This window comes from Marmota flaviventris, chromosome 9 (assembly GCF_047511675.1).
Source record: "Marmota flaviventris isolate mMarFla1 chromosome 9, mMarFla1.hap1, whole genome shotgun sequence".
Lineage (NCBI taxonomy): Eukaryota > Metazoa > Chordata > Mammalia > Rodentia > Sciuridae > Marmota > Marmota flaviventris.
In genome coordinates, this window is record NC_092506.1 from 44,302,211 (window position 1) to 44,325,296 (window position 23,086).

The 23,086-nt window shown below is 32.6% G+C and overlaps 1 protein-coding gene across 2 annotated transcripts in view; it reads right to left on the minus strand.

Moving 5' to 3' along the window:
• Zdhhc13 (zinc finger DHHC-type palmitoyltransferase 13) overlaps positions 1-23,086 on the minus strand; it is a 47,233-nt gene that overhangs the window by 13,206 nt on the left and 10,941 nt on the right. Inside the window, exons 2-12 of one of the 2 annotated variants that reach the window (XM_071616337.1) lie at positions 20,346-20,491; positions 19,247-19,369; positions 17,728-17,805; positions 16,487-16,631; positions 15,029-15,093; positions 12,873-13,035; positions 12,532-12,657; positions 6,383-6,516; positions 4,268-4,348; positions 1,810-1,880; positions 899-997 (exon numbers count right to left, since the gene is read on the minus strand). In XM_071616337.1, the coding sequence (XP_071472438.1) occupies positions 899-997; positions 1,810-1,880; positions 4,268-4,348; positions 6,383-6,516; positions 12,532-12,657; positions 12,873-13,035; positions 15,029-15,093; positions 16,487-16,631; positions 17,728-17,805; positions 19,247-19,369; positions 20,346-20,491 (1,231 nt within the window). The remainder of the gene's footprint in view (positions 1-898; positions 998-1,809; positions 1,881-4,267; positions 4,349-6,382; positions 6,517-12,531; positions 12,658-12,872; positions 13,036-15,028; positions 15,094-16,486; positions 16,632-17,727; positions 17,806-19,246; positions 19,370-20,345; positions 20,492-23,086) is intronic. The other variant, XM_071616338.1, reaches the window with a different exon arrangement.

The window sequence follows — 23,086 nt, forward strand, 5'->3', positions numbered from 1 at the left end:
ACCTAAATAAATTAGCATCTAATGGTGTAACTATGGCTTTCCTGCGAGTATATATATATATATATATAAAAATTCTCTGATCATTTTAACAAAAGCATTTAAGGCAACAATGCAGCTTGGTTCAGGGATTCCAACTATAATATTGCCCTATAGGGTAGACAAATGCTTACAAAAATTTCCTACTGGAGAATTTAGTAACTGATTCTTGTAATTGTTTTAATCTGAGTTAATTAAATAAATTGCTCTCCTTGCAAAATAATTACAAATCACATACTATTTGGGAAAGACTGATATTATTGACAAATTAAGAAAAAAAGTATTTCAAGAACAACCACGTTCCTCTTTGAAATATTTTTAAGGTTGTAAAATTTCTTTATATAAAAAGTCAAATTTTACTCCAAAGAAAGACAAATAAATGTACAGTAATAACTCAATAAGCCTCTAGTAAATCCAGTGTCCTCGTCCAATTTAAAATATTATAGACAGTAACTACATCTACCTTACAAGATATTGCCAAGCTTTCTTATGCCATACTTAAGAGTGGAAAAGGAAGCCGTAAAATAAACTCTTGGTATTCAAAATGTGGTCCAAAGACCTGCAACACCAGCTTCTTGGAAAAGCAGAACTTCAGGCCTTACCCCAAACCTATAGAACCAGACTCAATCTCTGGGGCTTCAACCACACATTGAAGTTTGAGAAGCACTGCTCTAACCCTCAATGACCAGCACAACCACATCTGGTTCAGATAGGCAGGAACAAATCTTGGTGGCTTAGTTTGATACAGTTTATTTGCAGATGGGTATAGTTTTAAGGAAGAGGAGCCAGAGAAGTCATGATAAGATGAATTTTTAACAAAGTTTAGTTAGAATGAATTAAGATGGACACTATTAAAGGATACACTGGTCATGATCTTTTGTTAAAAAATTGCATCTAGGGCTGGGGTTGTGGCTCAGTGGCAGAGCGCTTGCCTCACATGTGTGAGGCACTGGGTTTGATCCTCAGCACCACATAAAAATAAATAAATAAAAAATAAAGGTATAGTGACCATCAACAATTAAAATTAAAAAATTGCATCTAATTTTTTTTCAAAGTTCTGATCAACACACACAACATATTCTCAAAAATTCATTCAGTTGAATCATGTGGTGATCATGCATAGTGAACTGATTGAATTTGAAGCTCCTATTCTGAATTAACTTACAAATCACAGAAAAATCAGTGGATCCCCTTTCTCCAAACATAAAAGGCAAACACGTTCCTTGCTTATGTTCACAAACATTTTCTACTTCCTCTCACTGACTTCTGCAGCCACAATTTTAGGATGTCCAAGTCCTAACTGCCTTTAATACTTAATATACCATTTCCTTCCCTTTGTTTTTTCTACTTCCATGGAGAGAAGGATTCTCTCCCATCCCCAAACCTAGGAGAACTTTTTCTATGGTACTTGGACTATAATTATTTATAGTCCTTAGACTATAATTATTTATAGATGTCTCAGCCTCCCCTATAAACTGGAATCTCTTGCAGTTAAAAAAATCTCTCAATATAGAACTAAAATTTGCCCTTCTATAACTTGACCAATCGGTTTCCATCATTGGATCTTTTAGATCTTCCCTACATAGACTTATTCCTTCATTTGTTCAATGATCCTTTTTATTGAGTGCCCATTCCATACAGTACACATTGGCTTCCAAATAATATATTTCCATGTGAAACTGGGAGGCAGTGATCATACAGGACTTTACATGTGTTGAGTTCTCTTAAACTTAACTCAGTTATAACCAGTATCACATATATTCAATGGTATACCATTTCTTTCCCAAGTCTTAGCCGTAACTCCAAACTTGTCAGTAAGGTACACGTCTGTTTCATTCAAACTCCTTCACAGAAGACAAAAAAAATGCATTACTTGTCTGACATATAACAGACATCAAAAGAAACTGATAATCTGAGGAGCAAAACTAGAATTGTTCTTAAAATTAGTTTCAACCTGAGCCTTCCACAGATTTTCTTCCTAACAGTAATTAATAATAAAATATTAAGTATATTTATACAGTGCCAATTACTAAATGGGAATCTTTTAGCATAGTGATCCTTGAAGCCACCTCATAAGTTTGGTACCACTGTCCCCAATTTACAGAAAAACAAAAAATGGGGTAAAATGAACTAGTCAGATGTATATAACTAGTGAGAAAAACAAGCTAAAATCTAGAATCATTCTGTTTGATTTCAAAGACTTTATGTTTTCCTCAGTGTCCCAGACTGTCTTCCCAATGCAGACCAGAGGCTATGAGAGCATAAGCCCCCACTCAGTTGTTGCGGCAACCTGAGCCAAGATTAGTCAAAATACTTAGGATAGGTCTATATAGGACAACACCTCATTTCATCCACAGGGCAGTTCCAATCACTTTTAACATTTAGCTTGAAAAACACTGCTCTCATAGTGAAGTATTCTCATGCTCTCAACACTAGCAACTTCAAGTAGTACCTGGGTCAAATAATTTTATGTAGTACAAGTAAGTAAAACATTCCATCCTGTCAATTCCAACATCTTAACATTCTTCCAACTATGGTAATCAGTTCTTCTAAGGTAATAATAGCTCCTTCACAAAAAAGTTTCTAGTTACATTCAACTAAATATTAACTTCTGTAACTAAGGTTTTGAACTATAGTTGTTACATTTTTAATGTCTGATTCTGTAAAATTGAATTAAAAATGATCTGTGAAAACTTTGAAATATTCTAAGTTGCTCAAATTATTAAAATTCATCAAAAAATGCCATAATTTTAAAAATGGCTTATTACATTGCTACACTGGTTGGTAAACAAAATATCAGTCATCCCTTCTCAGTATCAGGTCCATTACCCAAGGATTTATGAGCTTTGCGTCTTCTGAGAGTGCTGTTGGTTTAAAGTGTGCTGTTATTAAATGTACGTGTTGTTTATAAATGTACTCCTAGTTGCTTAATAAGTAATTTTTAATCTTGTATCTTCCAAGCTTTCATTAAGTGTTGGCAAAAAGGTCAGTGCTTACAAAGGAGCTACCAAATCAATAATTATGAGACAAAGGGTAGGGGTAATTAAATCTTTTGAAAAAAGCCTAATTATTTCCATGGTATGCTGTGCCATTCATTTAGATTAAAGAAATGAAAAACATTAGATAGTGCTCAGAAATAAAAGTAGCATTAAAGCAAAAACATGCTGCAATAGAGGTAGATGCATGCACTCTGAAAACTCATATGCCTATCTCATTTCATATTTATACCTGAGAAAAATATAAATTAAAGGAATATGCTAAAAGGTATTATCTCTAGCCACTACATTCCTTTTTTCCTTATCCTATAAGAAGAACAAGGTTATAATGGATTCTCAAGCAGTGTCCTTAGGAGAGGAAAAAGAAGTCTAGAAAGAGGTGGGAAGATGAAAAATGTGCCTCATCTAATTGGTATTATAAACAGCTCTAACACCAAGAAGTAGCCACTCTCTGCACTGCTACATGACTGGACCTGACCAATCTAACAGGACTATTTACCCTTGAGCTGGACTTGGACCTGGGCCCTGATCCTCAAGTTATAAACCCACATTGAGTGTTTCTTTTTCCCCTTTTAAAACTGCAGGCTATCCATTTATCAGTAGGCCATGAAAGAATTAAGTGGGCTATGACTAGAATTAAAACAACAACAAGAACACAGGATAAAGTAAAACAAGGTGAATTACACATTAGGCATTTTTTTTCAAAGTTCATTTTACATTATTTTGGAGGCAAAAATATCATTTTTTTCTGTGAACTAAGAATCAATGCCTTAGATAATAGCTAGAACTGATGCTTACCATTAATGAGGAAGCCACATTTTCCTAAATATCCCTCTCATATAGGTCATCTTGGTACCCTGAAGATTAAATCATCAACTGTAACTGCTGACTAAATTAAAAGAACCATGTGACCTTGAAGAACTCTAAAAACAATCCAATTTACTATTATGGGATCAAGTAAAACAATAATTCACTCTACTGCTCCCCTCCTATATGTAATTAATATGGGAAACCTATTATTTTCATAGTATGTTGAGATAACTTTCAGAATCAAGGACATTCTCAACATTAAACATTCAAGCAGAATCAATAAATGAATGCAAATGTTAGCTACATTCCCTAAATATTTCCCAATATCTAAGTTTATAACAATAGGCATTATTCTTTTTGAAAGGTAAAATTAAATATGCATTTAAATTTAAGCCTGAAGGATATCAGGAAAGAATAAGACGAACCAAGTCATAAATGTCCAGAAAATGGAACTTAGCAGAAAAACTGCTGGTACGTATACAAGGTTCTTATATCCAACCAAGAACCTAAAAGAAAAAGGACAAACATAAGGTATTAGTGAAATCAAGTATTAGTATTATTCATGTCAATTTTAGTCCTAAACCCCTCAAATAATGATAGTAGTAATAACAGCAGCAACAGCAATACCTTTTACTTTCTGACTGTTTACTAGTGTCATCTGGCACTTTCCATGTGCTCACAGAGTTATACACTACCATCACCCCATTTCATTGTGAGAAAACTGAAATATAATGATCCTGAAGAAGTATATATTCTAGTTCTTCTAATTTATACATCCTTTCATTCACAACCTTAAGCATTTTCATTCTGTAACCACCTCAAGAAACAGTCACTATATGAGAAGATACAAAGATTAAAAATGATATTAACAATCATAACATTAAAAATTTCAGGCAACAAGCAACTTGAAGTCCACATATAATATACTCAGAATGTTTAACATTGCAGTTTCAAAAGAAAAAAATCTGTCTTTCACCAAATACTCAATATAGTCTTTTTATGCATGAATAGAGTTTAACTGGATATATATTAAAATTCTACTAGAAATAAACAGTAGTTGTTGGTGGATATAAAGGGTTAAAAAAGTCATCAGGTCCATAACCATAATTAGGATAAAATTATATTTGAGAAGACCTAAAGAGCCCAACCTTAGGCACCCAATATTCTGCCAGAAGAAGACAAATGGAATCCACACAAACTCCATGATATGGCCTATGTGTGGCAAACATCACATTTGATTTAATTAGGTAGTAAATCACCTAATTTGTAAAAGGCTGCTACTTCTACCTATTTCTGACATGTATCACATAGCAACATGGATGAATAGGCAACTGCTCCTGGAATCCAATAATAATAAAAGTTTGCAGCTACTTATTTCCATAAAATTGGAACTCTACTGATGAGATGAGAAAAATAAGGCAGTAAAGATAAAGTTGCTATATAAATATGACTTAAATTTGAACTGCATAATATACCAAGAATAGCATATGAAAGCCCTTAACTCGCAGTCACCCAAAACAAGTTTTCACATAAAATTTTGTATTCGTGAGGTTTCAGCTAAAACAAATAGCCACCAAGATCACAAAGGCTCCAATTCTGGGTGAGTAGATATTGCTAGCCCTTAAATTCTCTCTGAAAAAAAAAAAAAAAAAAAAAAAAAGACTGTGAACCTTGATGATTTGGCTTCAAATTAACTTAGAGATCAAGTCAAATCAATTAGTGGAAAGTTACAAGTTTTCTGAATAGCGGACTAAGCATTTGAGCTTTCATGTCATATTTAAATTTAAATTCATTTCCAGCCAACTATCTTGTTCTTGGGTGACCAAGTAATAAGATTCCTCTAATATTCTGTTTTCTTTTAAGACAAAAGCAGTGCATGCTTATTCCAGAATATGCTGGCAAGCAAAAGAATTCAGGAATACTTATAATCATGCCCTGTAGAGAGCCAACACCGCTTATTTCCTTTTAGATTATTTTCTATGGATCATCGTGATTACATCTTTCTTTTATTCACTGAATGAAAATGTTCAATAGTGAAGACAAGCTTTTTGCTTTTATGGACCTCATATTATAGGAAAGTGATTAAATACTATACGAAGAAAGTAAAACAGGTACAGCAGAATTAATCAGGGATGGCCTTGATAAAAAGGTGATGTTTGAAGCTTACAATGAATTTAGATTTTAAAAAGGAAAACCACCATCCCCTAAAAATTCTGAAAAATGGGCAAGAATACTTCTAGATAAAAAATAGTTACCAAAATCTCTCCATTTTTTACTAAAACTAACAACTCAAGCAATTCCCCAGGATATTTATTTTCCAATGATTGTCAATACAAACAAATTACTGTGTTGAGCCATTTGCTTTCAGCCAGAAAATATGTCACCAAAGTCTTTTCCTCTCACCACCCCAAGAATGTTGTTATGTAGTTATATAATAGTTATCGCTCAGTATAAATCTGGGATTCCAGCTAATCCACAACAAAAATAAGCAATCACATTGCAAAGGCAATAACCAGCCTTGCAAAGACTAATATACACACCTTGGAAACAAAGATGTCAGAAAGAATAATGTTACTAGAAGACATCCTTTTAAAAGCCAAGAATCTGAATTGAAGTCCAATATGTATCCAACAGCCCACATGGTACTCACAGAAAGCATCAGCAGCAAGAAAATCTATTAAGAGATTAAGAATTTTAGAGCATTATGCATTTTTACCTCCTATAATGTCATTTTAATTAGTTCAGTATAAGAACTATGTCCTAAGTGTATAATAACAATCAATACAACAGCAGAACTAACAAGTTTTCTTAAAAATTGGCTGATAAACTTGAAATTTGAGCAGTTTATATATATATATGCTGGAAATAATCTTTTAAAAAGCCTTACATTTCATTCAATGTAGCTTTAACGTGCTGCCCCTTTCCTCCAATAAACTGTGTTTTTGTTACATAAGTAGTGACAATCTGATATTTTTAAAAATAACTTCTTCCAAATCACATTCTTTATTAGAAAGCATAAAGACTAAATAAGGGGAACAGAAGAGCTTCAAATTGGGCACCAGGTGGTGCCATCCCCTAATCAAGAAGGTTAGAAGAAACGACTCTGCAAAAAAGATAAGCTCAGTTTTGGACATGTGAAATTTAAAAATACCTGGATATATCCAGGAGACAGTTAAAAAAGCAAGTATATGGATTGTAAAGCCATGAATGAACGACATACCAAAGAAAGGTAGAAAGGGGCAGTATCTTGGTCAACACAAACAATGAAGGCAAGGAACAAAGCTAAGATCCTAAAGGTTACCAAGAAAGTCTGACCAGAAAGACAGTCTGAAAAGAAATTTTTTTCCTTCTTTTTTTTTTTTTTTTCCAATGAAAAAAAATTTTTTTTCTTTCTTTGCTGAAAGATAGCAAAGAAAATTTCAAGGGAGTGATTCTTAGTGCCCAAGGGCATATGGAGATCAAAGACTGAAATATATCTTCAGGATGCTAATGATTAAGGCTAATTTTGGTAAAGTCAAAAGAATGAAACTTCCATGATACAACAGTTTGACTGTCTGCACTGAAGTTAGGCTCCACATTTGTGCAATGCAGTCCCTTAACGAAGATCTTGAAAGCAAGCATGGCTTTTGCAACAGCAAAGAGGAAAAGTGTATTTTGTCTTATCTTCTTTATTCTCACTTCTCTAAGCCATACTTAGGGATCAGTAATTTCAAATGACATCAAATCTTTAAAACAATCCCAATTTGTTTGGTGACATAAAGTAAGCAAGTTTAGATTTTTTAAAACAGTTAAATTCAGAATCTACAAGCAGAACAGAAATAAGAAGGAAAGATTTTACAATTCTAAATCTCAGATATAATGCTCAATCAAGAGTCACATAATTCATTAATTTAATAAATATTTGAATGTAAGGGTCTGTTTGAGGCATTTGAGACAACCAAAAGGATTTAAGGTTTTTCCTCTCATAAAGCTTCAGCTCTAGCTGGGAAGACAAATCTATTTAACTTTATAGTACATAAAAAGCTATATCCCCAAGTCTTGGAAGCCATTAAATGACTTTCTTTTTACTCTGGGTGAAACGGGAAGACATCATAGTTATATGAGTAGATGAATGATAGGATCTTAAACTTTACAACAGTCATCTGTTATACTAACATGGCATTACTGAAGTGGTAAGAAGGGATCAGATTCTGGATATAGACTGAAGGAAGAATTAGACACATCTTTCTAATGGAGTGGGTATGTGGTATGAGAGCACAAACTAAGACATGATTGGAAAACTATAGAGTTGCGACTGAGATGCAGAATATGCGACTGAGATGCAGAAGGCTTAGTCACGCATCAGGAAGAGATCAGGAGTTCAGTTTGTTTGTTTGAAATTGAGGATTGAACCTGGAGACACTCTACCACTGAGCCACATCCATAGCCTTTTTTATTTTTTATTTGGAGATAGGGTCTTGCTAAGTTCACTAAGTTGCTACAGCTGGCCTTGAACTTGGTAATCCTTCTGCCTAAGCCACCCAAGTTGCTGGAGTTACAGGCATGTATCAAGGCACCCAGATTGGAATTCAGTTTAAATTAGTGCATTTTCATTAAAAAGAATAATGGGTTTCATTGTGCATTTGACATAGTTTGGTCATATTCTCCCCTAATATAACCCTTCCTTATCCTCTCCTCCTCCTCCCCTGGCCCACTTCTTTTCTAATAGTCTCTCTCCTGCTTTCAGGTCATATTTTTTCACTTTTGTTTGTCTGTGTCTAGATTCCATGTATGGGAGAAAACAAGATGTATGTCTTTTTGAGTCTGGCTTATTTTACTTTAACATAATAATCTCCAGTTGTATCCATTTTCTTGCAAATGACATGATTTCATTATTTATGGCTGAATAATACTGTATTGTGTGTATATGTGTGTGTCTGTCTGTATACATCACGTTTTCTTTACCTATTTGTCCACTGATGGGCATCTAGGATGATTCTATAATTTGCCTACTATAAATGTGACCGAGGTAAAAGTGGGTACACAGGTTAGCTCTATGGTATGCTGACTTCAATTACTTCAGGTATATACTACGGAGTGATATAGCTGGATCATATGGTAGTTCTATTTTTAAGTTTTTTAGGAACTTACTGGTTTCCATAGTGGCTATACTGATTTACATTCCCACCAATAATGTATATGGTTCATTTTTCCTCTGCATTCTTGCCAGCACTATTTGCTATATTCTTTTTTAAAAAATATTTATTATTTTTAGGTGGACACAATATCTTTATTTCACATTTATGTGGTGCTGAGGATTGAATCCAGTGCCTCATGCATGGTAAGCAAGCACTCTACCACTGAGCCACAATCCCAGTCCCGTGTTTTCTGTATTCTTGATGATAGCCATTCTGATTGGGGTGAGATAGAATCTCAGTGTAGTTTGGATTTATATTTCTCTGTTGGCTAAAGCGGTTGAACGATTTTTTCATATAATTTGTACTTCTTTTTAGAAGTATTTGTACAGTTCATTTGCCCATTTACTGATTGTGTTCTGGGTTCTGTTTTTTTTTTTTTTTTTCTGCTGTTAAGTTTTTTGAGTTCTTTATATATTAACCCGCTGTTGGAAGAATAGCTGACAAAGCTTTTCTCCCATTCTGTAGTTGTTTCTTCATTCTGATGTTTCATTTTTTGTATTCCTTCTTAATTAATGAAGTTCCACTTGTTGATTCCTACCATTATTTCCTTTTTAAACATTTATTTTTTAATTTTTGGTACCAGGGATTGAACCCAGGGGCACTTAACCACTGAGCCAGATTCTCAGCCCTTTCTTTATTTTATATTTTAGTCAGGATCTTGCTAAGTTGCTTAGGGCCTTGCTAAATTGCAAAGGCAGACTCCAGTCACTAGGATTGCATGCATGCATCACTGTACCTGGCTTGGACTATTATTTCCTGAGCTTTTGGAATCCTTTTCAGGAAGTTGTTGCCTATAACTTGAAGTGTTTCCTCTATGTTTTCTTCTAGCAGTATTTTTTTTTAAAGTTCCAGGGTCACATTTTATCTATTTTGATGATTTTTATGCAAAAAGACAGATAGGGATCTAGTTTTAATCTATATATGGATATCCAGTTTTCCCAGAAACATCTGTTAAAGGTGTCTTTTCTTCGATGTACATTTTTGGCACCCTTGACAAGGATCAGATGGCTGTAGCTGCATGGGTTTATCTGTGTCCTCTATCCTATTCCATTGGTCTATGTATCTGTTTTTATACCAGTAATATGCCGTCTTTGTTTATGCAACTCTATAGTATAATTCAAACTGGGTATTGTGATGCCTCCAGCATCACCCCTTTTGCTCCGGATTTTTTTTGTTATTCGATGTCTTCTGAGCTTTCATATGAATTTTAGGATTTTTTTTTTTCAGTTCTGTGAATTATGTCATTGGTACTTTGATGGGGACTGCGGTGGCTGTACTTTTTGTACTATGGCCATTTTAACAATATTAATTCTGCCAATCTATGAACATGGAAGGTCTTTCCATCTTCTAGTGTCTTCTTCAATTTCTCTTTTCGGTGTTCTGCAATTTTCATTGTAGATGTCTTCATCCCTTTGGTTCAGTTTATTCTTAGTTTTTATGTTGGTTTTTGGTTGGTAAAACTATTTTCCTGATTTTTTTTCAGCAGATTTATTATTCGTGTATAGAAAAGCTATTGATTTTTCTATGTTGATTTTGTATTCTGCTACTTTGCTGAATTTGTTTATCAGATCTAAAAGTCTTCTGGTGGAGTCTTCGGGGTCTTCTAATTATAGCTTTGTATTACCTACAAATAGAGACAATTTGATTTTGTCCTTTTCCATTTATATCCCATTTATTTTTTCTGTTGCCTAACTGCTCTGGCTAAAATAACAAGTGTTATATTAAAAAGGAAGGTGAAAGTAGACATCCTTGTCTCATTTCTGATTTCAGAGGAGATACTTCCATGTTCTCCCCATTCAGTATAATGTTGGCCACAAGCTTTTTGTATATAGTCTTTATTTTATATCGAGACTAAGATTCTTCTATACCTAGTTCCTTTAGAGCTTTTTATCATGAAGGAATTTTGAATTCTGTTAAAGATTTTCTCCATCTAGTCAAATGATCAAGAGATCTTTATACTTGATTCTATTTATGTGACAGATCACATTTACCGATTTACGTATGCTGAGCCATCCTTGCATCCCTGGAATAAAACTAACATGGTCGATCATGGTATGTGATCTTTTAGTGTGCTGTTGAATTTGGTTTGCAAGCATTTTACTGAGGATTTTTTGAGTCTATGTTCATCAAGGATTTTTTTTTGTTGTAACCTTATCTGTTTTGGTATCAGGATTACTATCTTGGTAGAATTAATTTGGAAACATCCCTTCCCTTTCTATCTCATGGAATAGTTTGAGCAACTGATGTTAGTTCCTATTTAAAGATTTGGTAAAATTCAGAGGTAAATTCATCAGATCCTATGCTTTTCCTTGTTTCAGGATTTTTTATTAATGTTTCAATTTCACTGTTTGTTATCCATCTGTTTAGGTTTTTTTTTAATCCTCTTGGTTCAGTTTTGGAAGGCCAAAAAAATATTCATTTTATATAGATTTTCTAGTTTATTGGAATATAAGTCTTCAAAATAGTCCTTAATGATTATCTAGATTTCAGGGGTATCTGATATAATAATTCTTTTTTCCTTTCTAATTTTATTAATTTGAATCTTCTCTTTCTTTTGGTTAATTTGGCTAAGGGTTTATCAGTTCTCTTTATCTTTTCAAAGAACTCTTTGTTTCATTAATCTTTGTATTATTCTTGTAGCCTCTAGTTTCAGCTCTGATCTTTATTATTTCTTTACTTCTACTGATTTTGTGTTTGTTTTGTTTCTCTAAGACCTTGAGATACACCTTAACATTATTTATCTGAGATCTGATTTTTTAATGTAAGCACCCATAGCAATAAATTTCCCTTTTAGAACTGCTTTTGTTGTAATCTTGGGAGCTCAGTTTTTGATATGTTATTGTGAGATGTCTACTAGACACTAAACTGAATAAGTAGATAACTGGACTTATAAATCTGGAAAGTTCTAGATTAGAGAGATAAGCCTGGCAGTTGTCAACATACAGATGCCTAGTAGAGAATGAATAGATAAAAAAGAGGTTCAAGGACAAGATCTTGGAGCATCCTACCAATAAAAAGTGAGGGGAAAAAAGTAGCAAAGGAGAATGAGTAGTAGCCTTTCTCTCCTCTTTCACATACCTAAATGCAAAATAGGTGTAGCATTCATAATGATCCTCTACATAGAAATCTGGTATTTGTTAATTCTCAGTCACTCTGAAAGTATAATTACTAAGTTTTATCTGATAATGTTATCATATTTGAAAACAACAAACTATGGAATCATCCAATATCCCATTTTGAAAATTTGAATTGAATGTTATTATTTTCCTTTAAAAAAATTAATAAGGAACAATCTCATTAAAAAAAGCTTCTATAAAATTCTTTACAACAATTTGTTGTTCTTATTTTATAGCTTCATTTTCATCTTAATTCACTCATTAAGTAAATGTGGAATACCACAGAATATCCATAAGATAGCCAACTCTCTGGTTTTCCTTATTGCCCTAAAAATCAAAAACAAATTAACAAAAAAAATTTCTTATATCCCAGAGAACAGAGCCATATGAAAATACCTCACTTTTCTGTAGCCATCTCCAAAGTCGGAACTTTTGGTTAGTTCGCATTTTGGCTTCTGTTTTTAGCATATGAATAACGAGCTGGTTTTTGTTTTGCAGAGCCATATCAAGAGGAGTTTGTCCCTTAAAAAAAAATAAAATCTATTATATTTTTGACATATTATGGGTGTTAAAGATTTTTTCATCAGAATCAATTAACTCTAAGGGCAATTAGCTATTATTATTTACATTTATCTTCGTAGTAACTGAAAATAAACATATAGCTTATCTTTTCCTAAAATGACTAATCCTCAAACTGAAAATATAATAAACGAAAGGAGATAAGTACCTGGTCATACCTTAACATTTCGGACATCCAGACTAGAACCAGCTTCCAAAAGTTTATCAACTGCATTAATATTTCCTGCTGTAACTGCCCAGTGAAGTGGAGTGTTTTGGTGTATTTTATCAACAACATTGAGAGAAGGATTAAACTTTAAAAGAAATCCAGTTGGTTCTGGCCTGTCTCAAAATAATAAAATACCAAGAGGCATTAATAGGGATGATGATTTGAGGAATCATTAAGTATTCTGAACAAGTGAGAAACTGCTTTGTTCAGAGTTCTATTCTAACACTAACAGGAGAGATTAAAAAAAAAAGACATTTTAAATAATAATCTGCTATACACATATTTTAAACATCAATATAGTAGAATAAGAAAAACTTTACTTTCATAATGCTGCTCTATTGGTTAACACTTTTTAAAATTGTGGATTTAACTTTAACCAATATTAAGTGTTATGTTATTTATCCAATTTAAGAACTAAATGTAAAATTAAAAACATTTTTCTTTTAGTTGGAAATGGTCACAATATCTTTATTTTATTTTATTTATTTTCCTTTATGTGGTGCTGAGGATCAAACCCATTGCCTCACATGTGCTAGGCAAGTGCTCTACCATTGAGCTACAATGCTAGCCCTGTAAAATGTTTTATCTGAGCAGATAAACCAAAAGTTACTTTATACTCTTCCTTTAATCAATTATTAAATAAAGCATGTATAAATATAGGTTGGGTATCCCTTAACCAAAATTCTTGGGATGTTTCTAATTTTTTTTTTTTTAAATTTTGGAATGTTTACACATATATAATAGAGATTTTCAGGATGGGACCCACATCTAAACAAGAAATTCATTGATATTTCATATATACCTTATACACATAGCCTGAAGTTCTATTTTTAATAATTTTGTACATGAAACCAAGTTTCATGATATGGAATTTTCCACTTGTGGCAACATGTTTAGGCTCAAAAAAAAATTTTCAGATTTTTGCACCATATTGCAGATTTTTACATTAGGGATGCAAAACTGAAGTGCCTTAAAATATCTGTACAGGTTAGAAAGGTATAAACTAGAAAGATAAAATTCAATAAAATATTTTCATGTTAAACATCAATGCCTTTCTTTCCTTTATACTTAAGAGTATAAAGAAGTATATGAAATATGTTAGAGTATGAAGAATATACTTTTTTCCCAAGAAAAATTATATTCTACTATGATTATTCAATGAAGATCTTTAGATATTATACCTGACTTCAGAGCTCAGTAAAGAGAAAATGCTTTCTATTTTTTTTTTTTTTTTTGACACTGAGGATTGACCCAACAGCAATCTACCTCTGAGCTACTTTCCAAGCCTTTTTTTTACTTTTAGTGTGAGACAGGATCTTGCTAAATTGCCCAGACTAGCCTCAAACTTGCAATCCTACCTCAGTTTCCACAGCAGTTGGGATTAAAAGTGTGTGCCACCAAAGAGAGAAAATGCTTTCTAACAAAATTTCACCCTCAATCCCATCATTCCATGAAAAAAAGGAAACATAATTAAAAGAAACTCAGATCCTACAAGAGAAGTCCTAAGGAAAAGCAGAACTGGCAATTCATTTCAAGGACATAAAGAAACTGAAAAAGTGAAAACTATAGTATACATTTGCACAGATAAATACCAGAAGCTGGACTACAATCTAGTCATTAATTATGTATGTTTATAAATTATACAGAAAAAGTTAAATGTGTCTAATGTGAAATGTAAATAGACTCTTTTCATAGGTCAGTTACAATTAATATTTTCAGAGACTCAACAATAATGTCAGAGAACTTCAAATTACTGTTCTCTGGAAAGCAAATTGATCATCTAGATTTCAAATTATGAGAACATTTAAACTTGTAAACATTTAAACTTGTAGAATATCAGTCATGTCAACAAGCATATGCTAAGGAATCTCTACTGTTGTATAAGGAAACTTTTTTCTTAATAGTTTTCAAATTTTTCACCAAAGCTTTCAGAAAAGATAAAATGTACTTCAGTAGTGCATTTCTAACTACAAATACCTCAAAAATCCATATCATAACCCCAGGATAGGCAAGTATCTTTATCAGCTTGTACTATCATCTCATAGTTTCACAGAAAAGAAATTGTAGGAACCAAGAATCAGACTGAGGTAATTCAATTAAACTCACCCAATTACTTTGTGAGCTGATAACATGAGAGGTGTTTGCCCATTTACATCTGTCAAATTCACACTCTATTCAAAAAGAAGAAACTATTAACAAAACTGTAAACATAGTCAAAAGCCTCTTTTCTCTCTTGATAGAAATGCTTCCTTTATACATTCAGAAACTACCACTGTTTCTATAAAAAGAGTTCAAGTCTTATCAAATAATGTTCTTCTTCACTTCCATAGGGTAAAATCCATGGATTTCTACAAAATATTTTTAAAAGTAAAATCTAAATATGTGATATAGAGCATTATATGATATGAATAAAAGTAAAATCTAAATATGTGATGTACAGCATTATATGATAGCTAGGGAAAAAAGCAAAATGTTGATAACCATCAAACATAAATAAATGTACATGCCCTGGAAGTCAACGAATTTAGATCTTAATTGACATATGAATACATGCTATCATTTCTTAAGCAAAGTTATCCAGTCTCTATTTAAATGCTCCCAGAAATAGTGCACAACCTATCTTCTAAGGCCACTTGTATTATTTGACTTATTTTAAGTTTCAAACAGTGTAACAGGAAAAATTCTTTTTATTATTTTAAAGAGAGAAGAAAGAAATCATATCCCCATGAGAATAATTTCTTTTTGTAAAACAGGTCCATGTATGAGGTGTACAATAATGGTTCCAACTAAACCAAAAAAGAATTTGAGTTACTGAAGTTTCTTAGAGGTTTTCGGGAACAGAACTTGGGAAGGAGCTGGAAGAGAAGCAGTAAAGACTCCTCCTCATATGTCTTTTCAAAATGAAACTCAGACGGTTATCAGACAGTTATAATTATTCTACTTCAGTTGGCTAAGTCTGAAAGAAAGTACTTATTTAAAGGGAACACAATCGCTCCAATAGCATTTGTGCAAACATGTTTTCCTGCCTATTTCAGGCAAGAATGCTAATACATAAACTACTTTGCTTCCAGAAAGGCACATTCTAGGCAAGTACAGCTGACAGTGAAACTCCCCATTGCCAATAACCTATAATTTAACCTCTGTCTCTTAAGGCGAATCATTTTTCATGGAATTACTTTAGAGAACAATAAGAGGCATACAATCAAATTGGCTACCATTTGGGCTCAAATAATAAAAGCAAATGATGGGTTAATTTAGTGATCCATTTCCACATTCAACCAGAAACAAAATATAGGCTTTAAAGCCATGTTTTTGAAAAACTCTGCAAATTACTGGGCTCATAAGAAAAACTATTACAGGTTTACAAGTTTCAGAATTATCTATTATATGATCTTTACCCTCCAATGAAGCTGAAAACTCAGTACACGATAGTTAGACTTACCAAGGCTAATCTTTGAATATCAGTGTATCTAATAACTTCTGCTTTAAAAATGAGAACAGACTATGACTAATAATCTCTTCAGATTATAATAGCTGTAGTAAGAGATCCACTTCAAAACATACCTGTCCCTTTGAGATGAGATATGCTATAATAGGCATGTGCTGAAATAATACTGCTAAGTGAATGCTGCTGAATCCCTCTCCATCAATGAGACTAGGATCTGCACCATGCTGGAGTAATAATATGACCATGGGTAAATGCCCTTGTCTATAAATATAAGAAAAAAAAAATTATGTTTTATTCTGTTGAAAAAGATTTCAGACACAACAAAAATTCAGGAAGAAACTAATATCACTTAGATATAATGGTTAGATATAAAGAACATTTCCTAAGAGATTTTTAAAACACTCTAGATTGTACAAATGTCTTTTATTTGGATGCCCCAAACTTAAAACTATAAGGATATTCCTTTCTAAGGGCAAGTGATAAACCTGACAGCCTCCCAATCTAACTTAAGCCTTAAGTTACAATCATGTGTAAATAATAATTTTACATGACTAATACTAATAAAGAAAACTTTAAAAGCCCTTACACTTCACTGTTGCTGTTTTAAAAGCAAAAAATCATGTGCCATATATATGGAAGTATAATATTCAGAGACTGTGGATACACTGTGATAATATTACCATCAGGTTCTTTAGTACTCAGTCTATGGAGAAAAGATTCAACTCCTTGCCTTACAAAAACAATTACTCACTTTAGTTTCAGGTTCTTGTCAACTTCCCAGCAGAGAAGAAATAAAATAAAAGAGGAAGCTGTCAAGTATTCAGATTTATTCCTTCAGTTTCAAAAGGCCAATATATACCAGAGAAAAAAGGAATTTTGACAGGTCAATAGAAATGTACTAATAAGTTGACCCACTCAAAATTTCTTGTCCTGAATTGACACATTTGATACTAAAAGAGAGAATTCCCTCTCTTTATATTGAGAGGGAATTTATCTTTTTAAAATAAAATTACAACTATAAGTAACCAAATGGACATCTGTTATAAAACTGAATACTGAAATGACTGTGTTTGCAGTTCACTGAACTATTGCTTTTATTCAGGGTGACTAAAATATAAAAGATGTTTGTTCTATTTTAAAAAAATAAAGTATAACACTCATATTTGTGTTTGATAATCATAATTGAGCCCTGAATTAAACACCAAAATTATCCTTTCTGGAAACTCCTTGTAATTTCTTTTTAAGCAAAGGGGAAAAAGAAAATCCTTTGAATTCCCTGTATCTGTGATTTACAGTATGGTGGCTACCGGTCACAGATGACTATTCAGTTTCAGGATTAAAAAAAAAAAAAACTCACCGAATGGCCCAGTGAAGAGGAGTTGAATTTAAATCTCCACCCAACTGATCTACAACAGCACCTTTTGAAATATAAAACCTGTTAAAAACAGACACAAATGAAAATATGTTTTGAAACTTAAAATTCATATTGGGACAGAAAACATAATTTTTTTTCTTAGCGAAAATGTATTAGTAAACAGAAATTATAATAACAACCCTCTCTAAAGAACTCAAATCTACAGAAGTCTCAAAAATTTAAAAGACAGCATCATACAAATCCCTGGTGAAATATTCTCAGCTTCACGTCAGTAATCATTGCTGTTGAAACTAGTATTCTTTTATAACTCACATACCAAACACATGATAACTATTCTTTGCAGATTAAAACTACCACAGTACTCTTCAGTTCACATTTAAAAGTTTTGGGAACAGTATATACTCTATTTAACTCAGAGAAAGGTAAAATTAGGTCAATTTTAACAGTTCAAAATTAGAATTACCAGGTGGAAATATTCTAAACGTAGTAAAAAAAATTAATTTAAAATCCTTTCAGAAAAATTAGACATTTTATATGTCTTGCACTCTATTTGGGGAACGTAGATATGATGCACTGTATAAAGCAAACAAACCTCTAATGCAATGAGAGTGATTTTCTTCTATGGTTTAAAACAATTAAGTCATTACTTCAAAGTTGTGCTTTGTACTTTTACCATGTCTTTTGTTTTTTCAAACCATCTTTCTGACAACACAGAAATATAGTACAATTGCTCTCTTCATGTTATGTAAACAATTTACCAGGAGTATGCCTGTGAGTATGTGTTAAGAAAACTGTAAAGTTGAAACAACAAAAAACAAAGGGTAGGTAGTAGGGCTTTATGAAGGGGATAAATTTTATATAATCTGATACATGCTCACCTAAAATTATCCCATATTTAAATTTTAAAAAGGTTTAATTTCCTATCTATCTATTCCTCCTGACATTACAATATAAAATAAGTCAATGTGTCTTCTAAACTAGATGAAACTTTCTTTTATCCTTATGTTATACTTTTCCGTTTTCAAAAATGTTCGCTTTTACTTCCTAAGCTTTCTCTCTCTCTTTTTTTTTACTTTTAATTTTTGGTACCAGGGATTGAATTCCAGAGCACTCCACCACTGAGCAACATCCCCAGCCCTGTTTTGTATTGTATTTAGAGACAGGGTCTTGTTGAGTTGATTAGTGCCTTGTTTTTGCTGAGGCTGGCTTTAAACTTCTGATTCAACCTCCCCAGCCACTGGAACCTTTAGCTTTTTGATAAGCCTCCTTAGCTTTCTCTACTTTCCTTTCTGGACCCATAAGGGTACCGGATTGGATGATCTCTAAGTTCCACTTCAACCCTATAATGAACTGAAGTGTGTGGAACAAAGTTTCAGGTGTTTATTTATAATTGAAGATTACAGATGGCTCAACACTCATACTTGGGCTTAAAAAGAAAGACAAATGAAGAAAAGGTCTAGAATTACAAGTACACAAAAACCACACATATCTCGCGTCTTACTTTACAAGATCCAGCCTGTTGTTAATAGCAGCCCAATGAAGAAGTGATACATTTTCTTTGTCTGGTTGCCTGACATCATATCCTGCTTCTACCAACTCTTTACAGCGTTCAAAAATCCCGTATCTCAAATAAGAAAAAGAAAGGCATAATTGATTATAATTAAAATTATCAACAAATACCAAAATTTCTTTTTTTTACCATGTCTTTTTTTTTATTCAAACCATTTTTATAACACAGAAATACAATACAGTTGCTCTCTGGATCCATGGAGGATTGATTCCAGGATCCCTTTCAGACCAAAATCCATTGATGTTTAAGTCCTTTATATTAAATAATAGTTTTTATATGTAAGTATGCATATCCTGCCATGTTTTTTCATCTCTAGATTAATTACAATACCTAATATAATGTAAATGCTACATAAATAGGTGTTAATTGAAGAAATAAACACCATATATGTGTGAGGTATTTTCCATCCCATCTATATTCAATGAAGATTAAAAATACATAAATATAGGCTTTGGAGAAGATAATGCTAAGTGAAGTTAGCTAATCCCAGAAAAACAAATGCCAAATGTTTTCTCTGATATAAGGAGGCTGACTCATAGTGGGATAGGGAGTGGGGCATGGGAGGAATAGATGAATTCTAGATGGGGCGGAGGAGTGAGAGGGAAAGGGAAAATATATAAATATTAAAAAGTTAAAAATATATATAAGTATGTGAGCTGATATTTTCCATCCCATCTATATTTAGGCTATAGTACATTTTAAATTTATATTCACTTCAGTTTTAGTGTCATTCTAAATCATTCATTCAACAAACATTTATTAGTCATGTAACAGGAGACAGAACCATGCAAAAGCCCTGGGGCTACAAAGACAAAGAAGATATATTCTGCTAGTGACCTAAGGGGAGAGCCTGGTACATAAACAGCTAAGGTACTATGTATGGGTCCTGAAGCTTATGACATACATTTATCTTCGTGCTGGTACCAGTGACCTACCCAGTAGGAAGTGAAGAAGTAAACCCATAAAGTGCACATACATTATTATAATTCAACACAATATACGAATAAAAGAAAGGATTTGGAAGACTTACTGAGTAGCTTTGACAATGTCACAGTTACTAGAGTCCTCTATAAGAGGAAGAACATCTCTTGCTTTGGCAAGGTCTTTGTTTTCATGAGCAGAGATTCCATGTCGACCAAATCCTGGAGGGTGGGGACCATGGCTGTGATTCCTGCACTGAAGAGTAAGAACAATTTGACAAAGCATATAAAAGAATTAATGTCATATTCAATTACATAATGAAGGATTTGCTATCAACAATATCTATAATAATAAATTCGAAATTTTTTGAATCATAGATGTATCCTAGGGAATATTTTCTTTATCTTAATTTCGCTCACTAAAAAAGATACTTATATTAGAAAAATCTAAATGACATATTTTCTCATAAAACAAAAGTCAGATGAAAATGAACAAATGGGCCTGTTACTTGTGAGTAAAGGATCATGGCTAATGTCATCATAAGAATGTTGGCAGGCCCCTACTTTGGGAGGTTGCAGTAGTCAAACTCGTAATGATACTCACCAAAGAATCAAGCTCCTGCATTATCCCTTCCCGTGTATAACGTGTGACTTGTTTCTAGCCAATGAAATATGGCAAAGATGATGGGACAATTAATCCCACAGTGTTATCTAAGACTGTCTTAGAAAATTCTTCTGTTGGTTTTAGAAAAGTACACTGCTGTGATATGAGGGAACCTGAGAGGGTTGCATGGCAAGGAACTACAGGTAGCCTATAGGAACGAAGATGTTCCTAGCTGACAGCCAGCAAGAAAATAAGAGACCTTGATCATACATCTATAAAGAGCTGAATTCTGCCAATAACCCACATGACCTTGGATGAGGATCCTGAACTCCAAAATGGGACACAGCCTTGACTGTGGCTTTGTGAGACCATGAGCACAGGACCCAAATATTCTGACAAATAGAAACTAAAAAATAATAAATAGATGTTTACTTAAATCACTAAAATGTAGTAATTTATTATGCTTCAATAGATATCTAACATAGAAGTGACTAGAGTTGTGTGAGGGTAAAAAGGGTCATTGTTAAAAGATAGTCCCATCAACTAAATCAGCAAATGTTACATTCAGATAACATATTAGAAGCAGGAGCAAACAGCAACCTTATTTATCAAAAAGCTTGAGTGTATCAAAAACTGAACTTAGATCTTAGCAGAAACCCAAAAAAGCTCCAATATTACTTTAAAAAGCCCACAAAATCCTAATTTAAGAACAATTATTCTGTAGATTGTTAATGTCTTGTTTTTCCTTTTTATTACCATTGCCTTTAGAGTTCATTATTACCTCTAGGGCAAACAATCAATTTAGATCAGCAATTTTTACATTAGTCAACAATTCTGTTAAACTATTTGGGGGGGACAAGCAGACAGGAGAGGTGAAAATTATTATCACAAATGAGGCTCACTGAATCACTTTCACCCCCTGAAACAGACCTAGTTTTACTTGAGAGAGGGATACTTCCAGATGAAGAGATATTTAAGGTTTTCTAAAAGTACAAATATATCAAACGTACTTATCATTTACAATTCAGACTATAAAGTGTGACTCCATCATGGTACTTCATATCATTTATTGATTGCAATCAATCTAATTAATTTAACAAAATATGGAAATTCCCAAAAGGAACAGATTTAAGTTATTCAACGTCAATAAATATATTGCTTTTTCTAAAGAAATGACAATTTGAGGTACGGCACATGAATTATTATTAAGCAAATTAACAGGTACCTGGTCTAAAATATTAAAAGCCAATTCAAAGAACAAAACAAAATAAAACAACAAAATTGATATCTTCAAAACAGTTTCCTGGGGAAATTATTAGCTATTCAATGATACTGCCTAGACATGCTTTCAGACTTTCCTTAAGGAAACTGTCCTCAGAGGAAAAAAAAAACAAAACAAAAACAAACAAACAAACAAACAAAACACCTCACTATGTTTTTAAACTTAAAATATTGATATATCAATATAAAAGAGAACATGAAACATATATGTATACAAATGGAATTCTTCTTTCCTACAGCATAAAGAATAAATATAAAATGAACCCTATGAAATTATCACTAAGGTTCAAGAAAAATGGTGCTAGCACCTGGAAGACTGCCCCCAACATGTGCTATGCTCAAATTCTTACACTAAAGGAACTACTTTTTGTTTTGTTTTTCTTTATAGTTTTATCCTTTAAATATGCAACCCTAGAAAGTATGGTTTTAATTTTTATATAATGGTATCATATATGTTTTCTTTATATTTTACTTAATATTAGACTTACAAACTTCATCCATGTTGTTGTGAAAAGCTACAATTAGTTCATTTTCATCACTGTATAATGTTCCAAAAATGTTAGCATACCATAATCAATTAATTTGTATTTTAATAGATAAAAATAGCTAGATACCTGGATTATTCTCAATTTTTTGTTATTATAAACAATACTGCTATGAGCCATCTTGTATGTATCTCTGGATATATATTTATACATATATATAATTTAAATATATAAAAACACACATATAAGTTATATATAAATACATATGTGTGTATAAGTACAATATATGAGTGTATATATATATACACACACACACATATACAATTCTCAAAGAGTCCAGGATATGGGAATTTTTGTGACTCTAATCCTTACCAACACTTGGTGTCATCAAATGTGGTAATTTTTGCCAATCTGATAAATACAGACACACTGTACTAGTTCTAATCTGTATAGCCAGAATAGCAAATTGAACCTTTTTGCT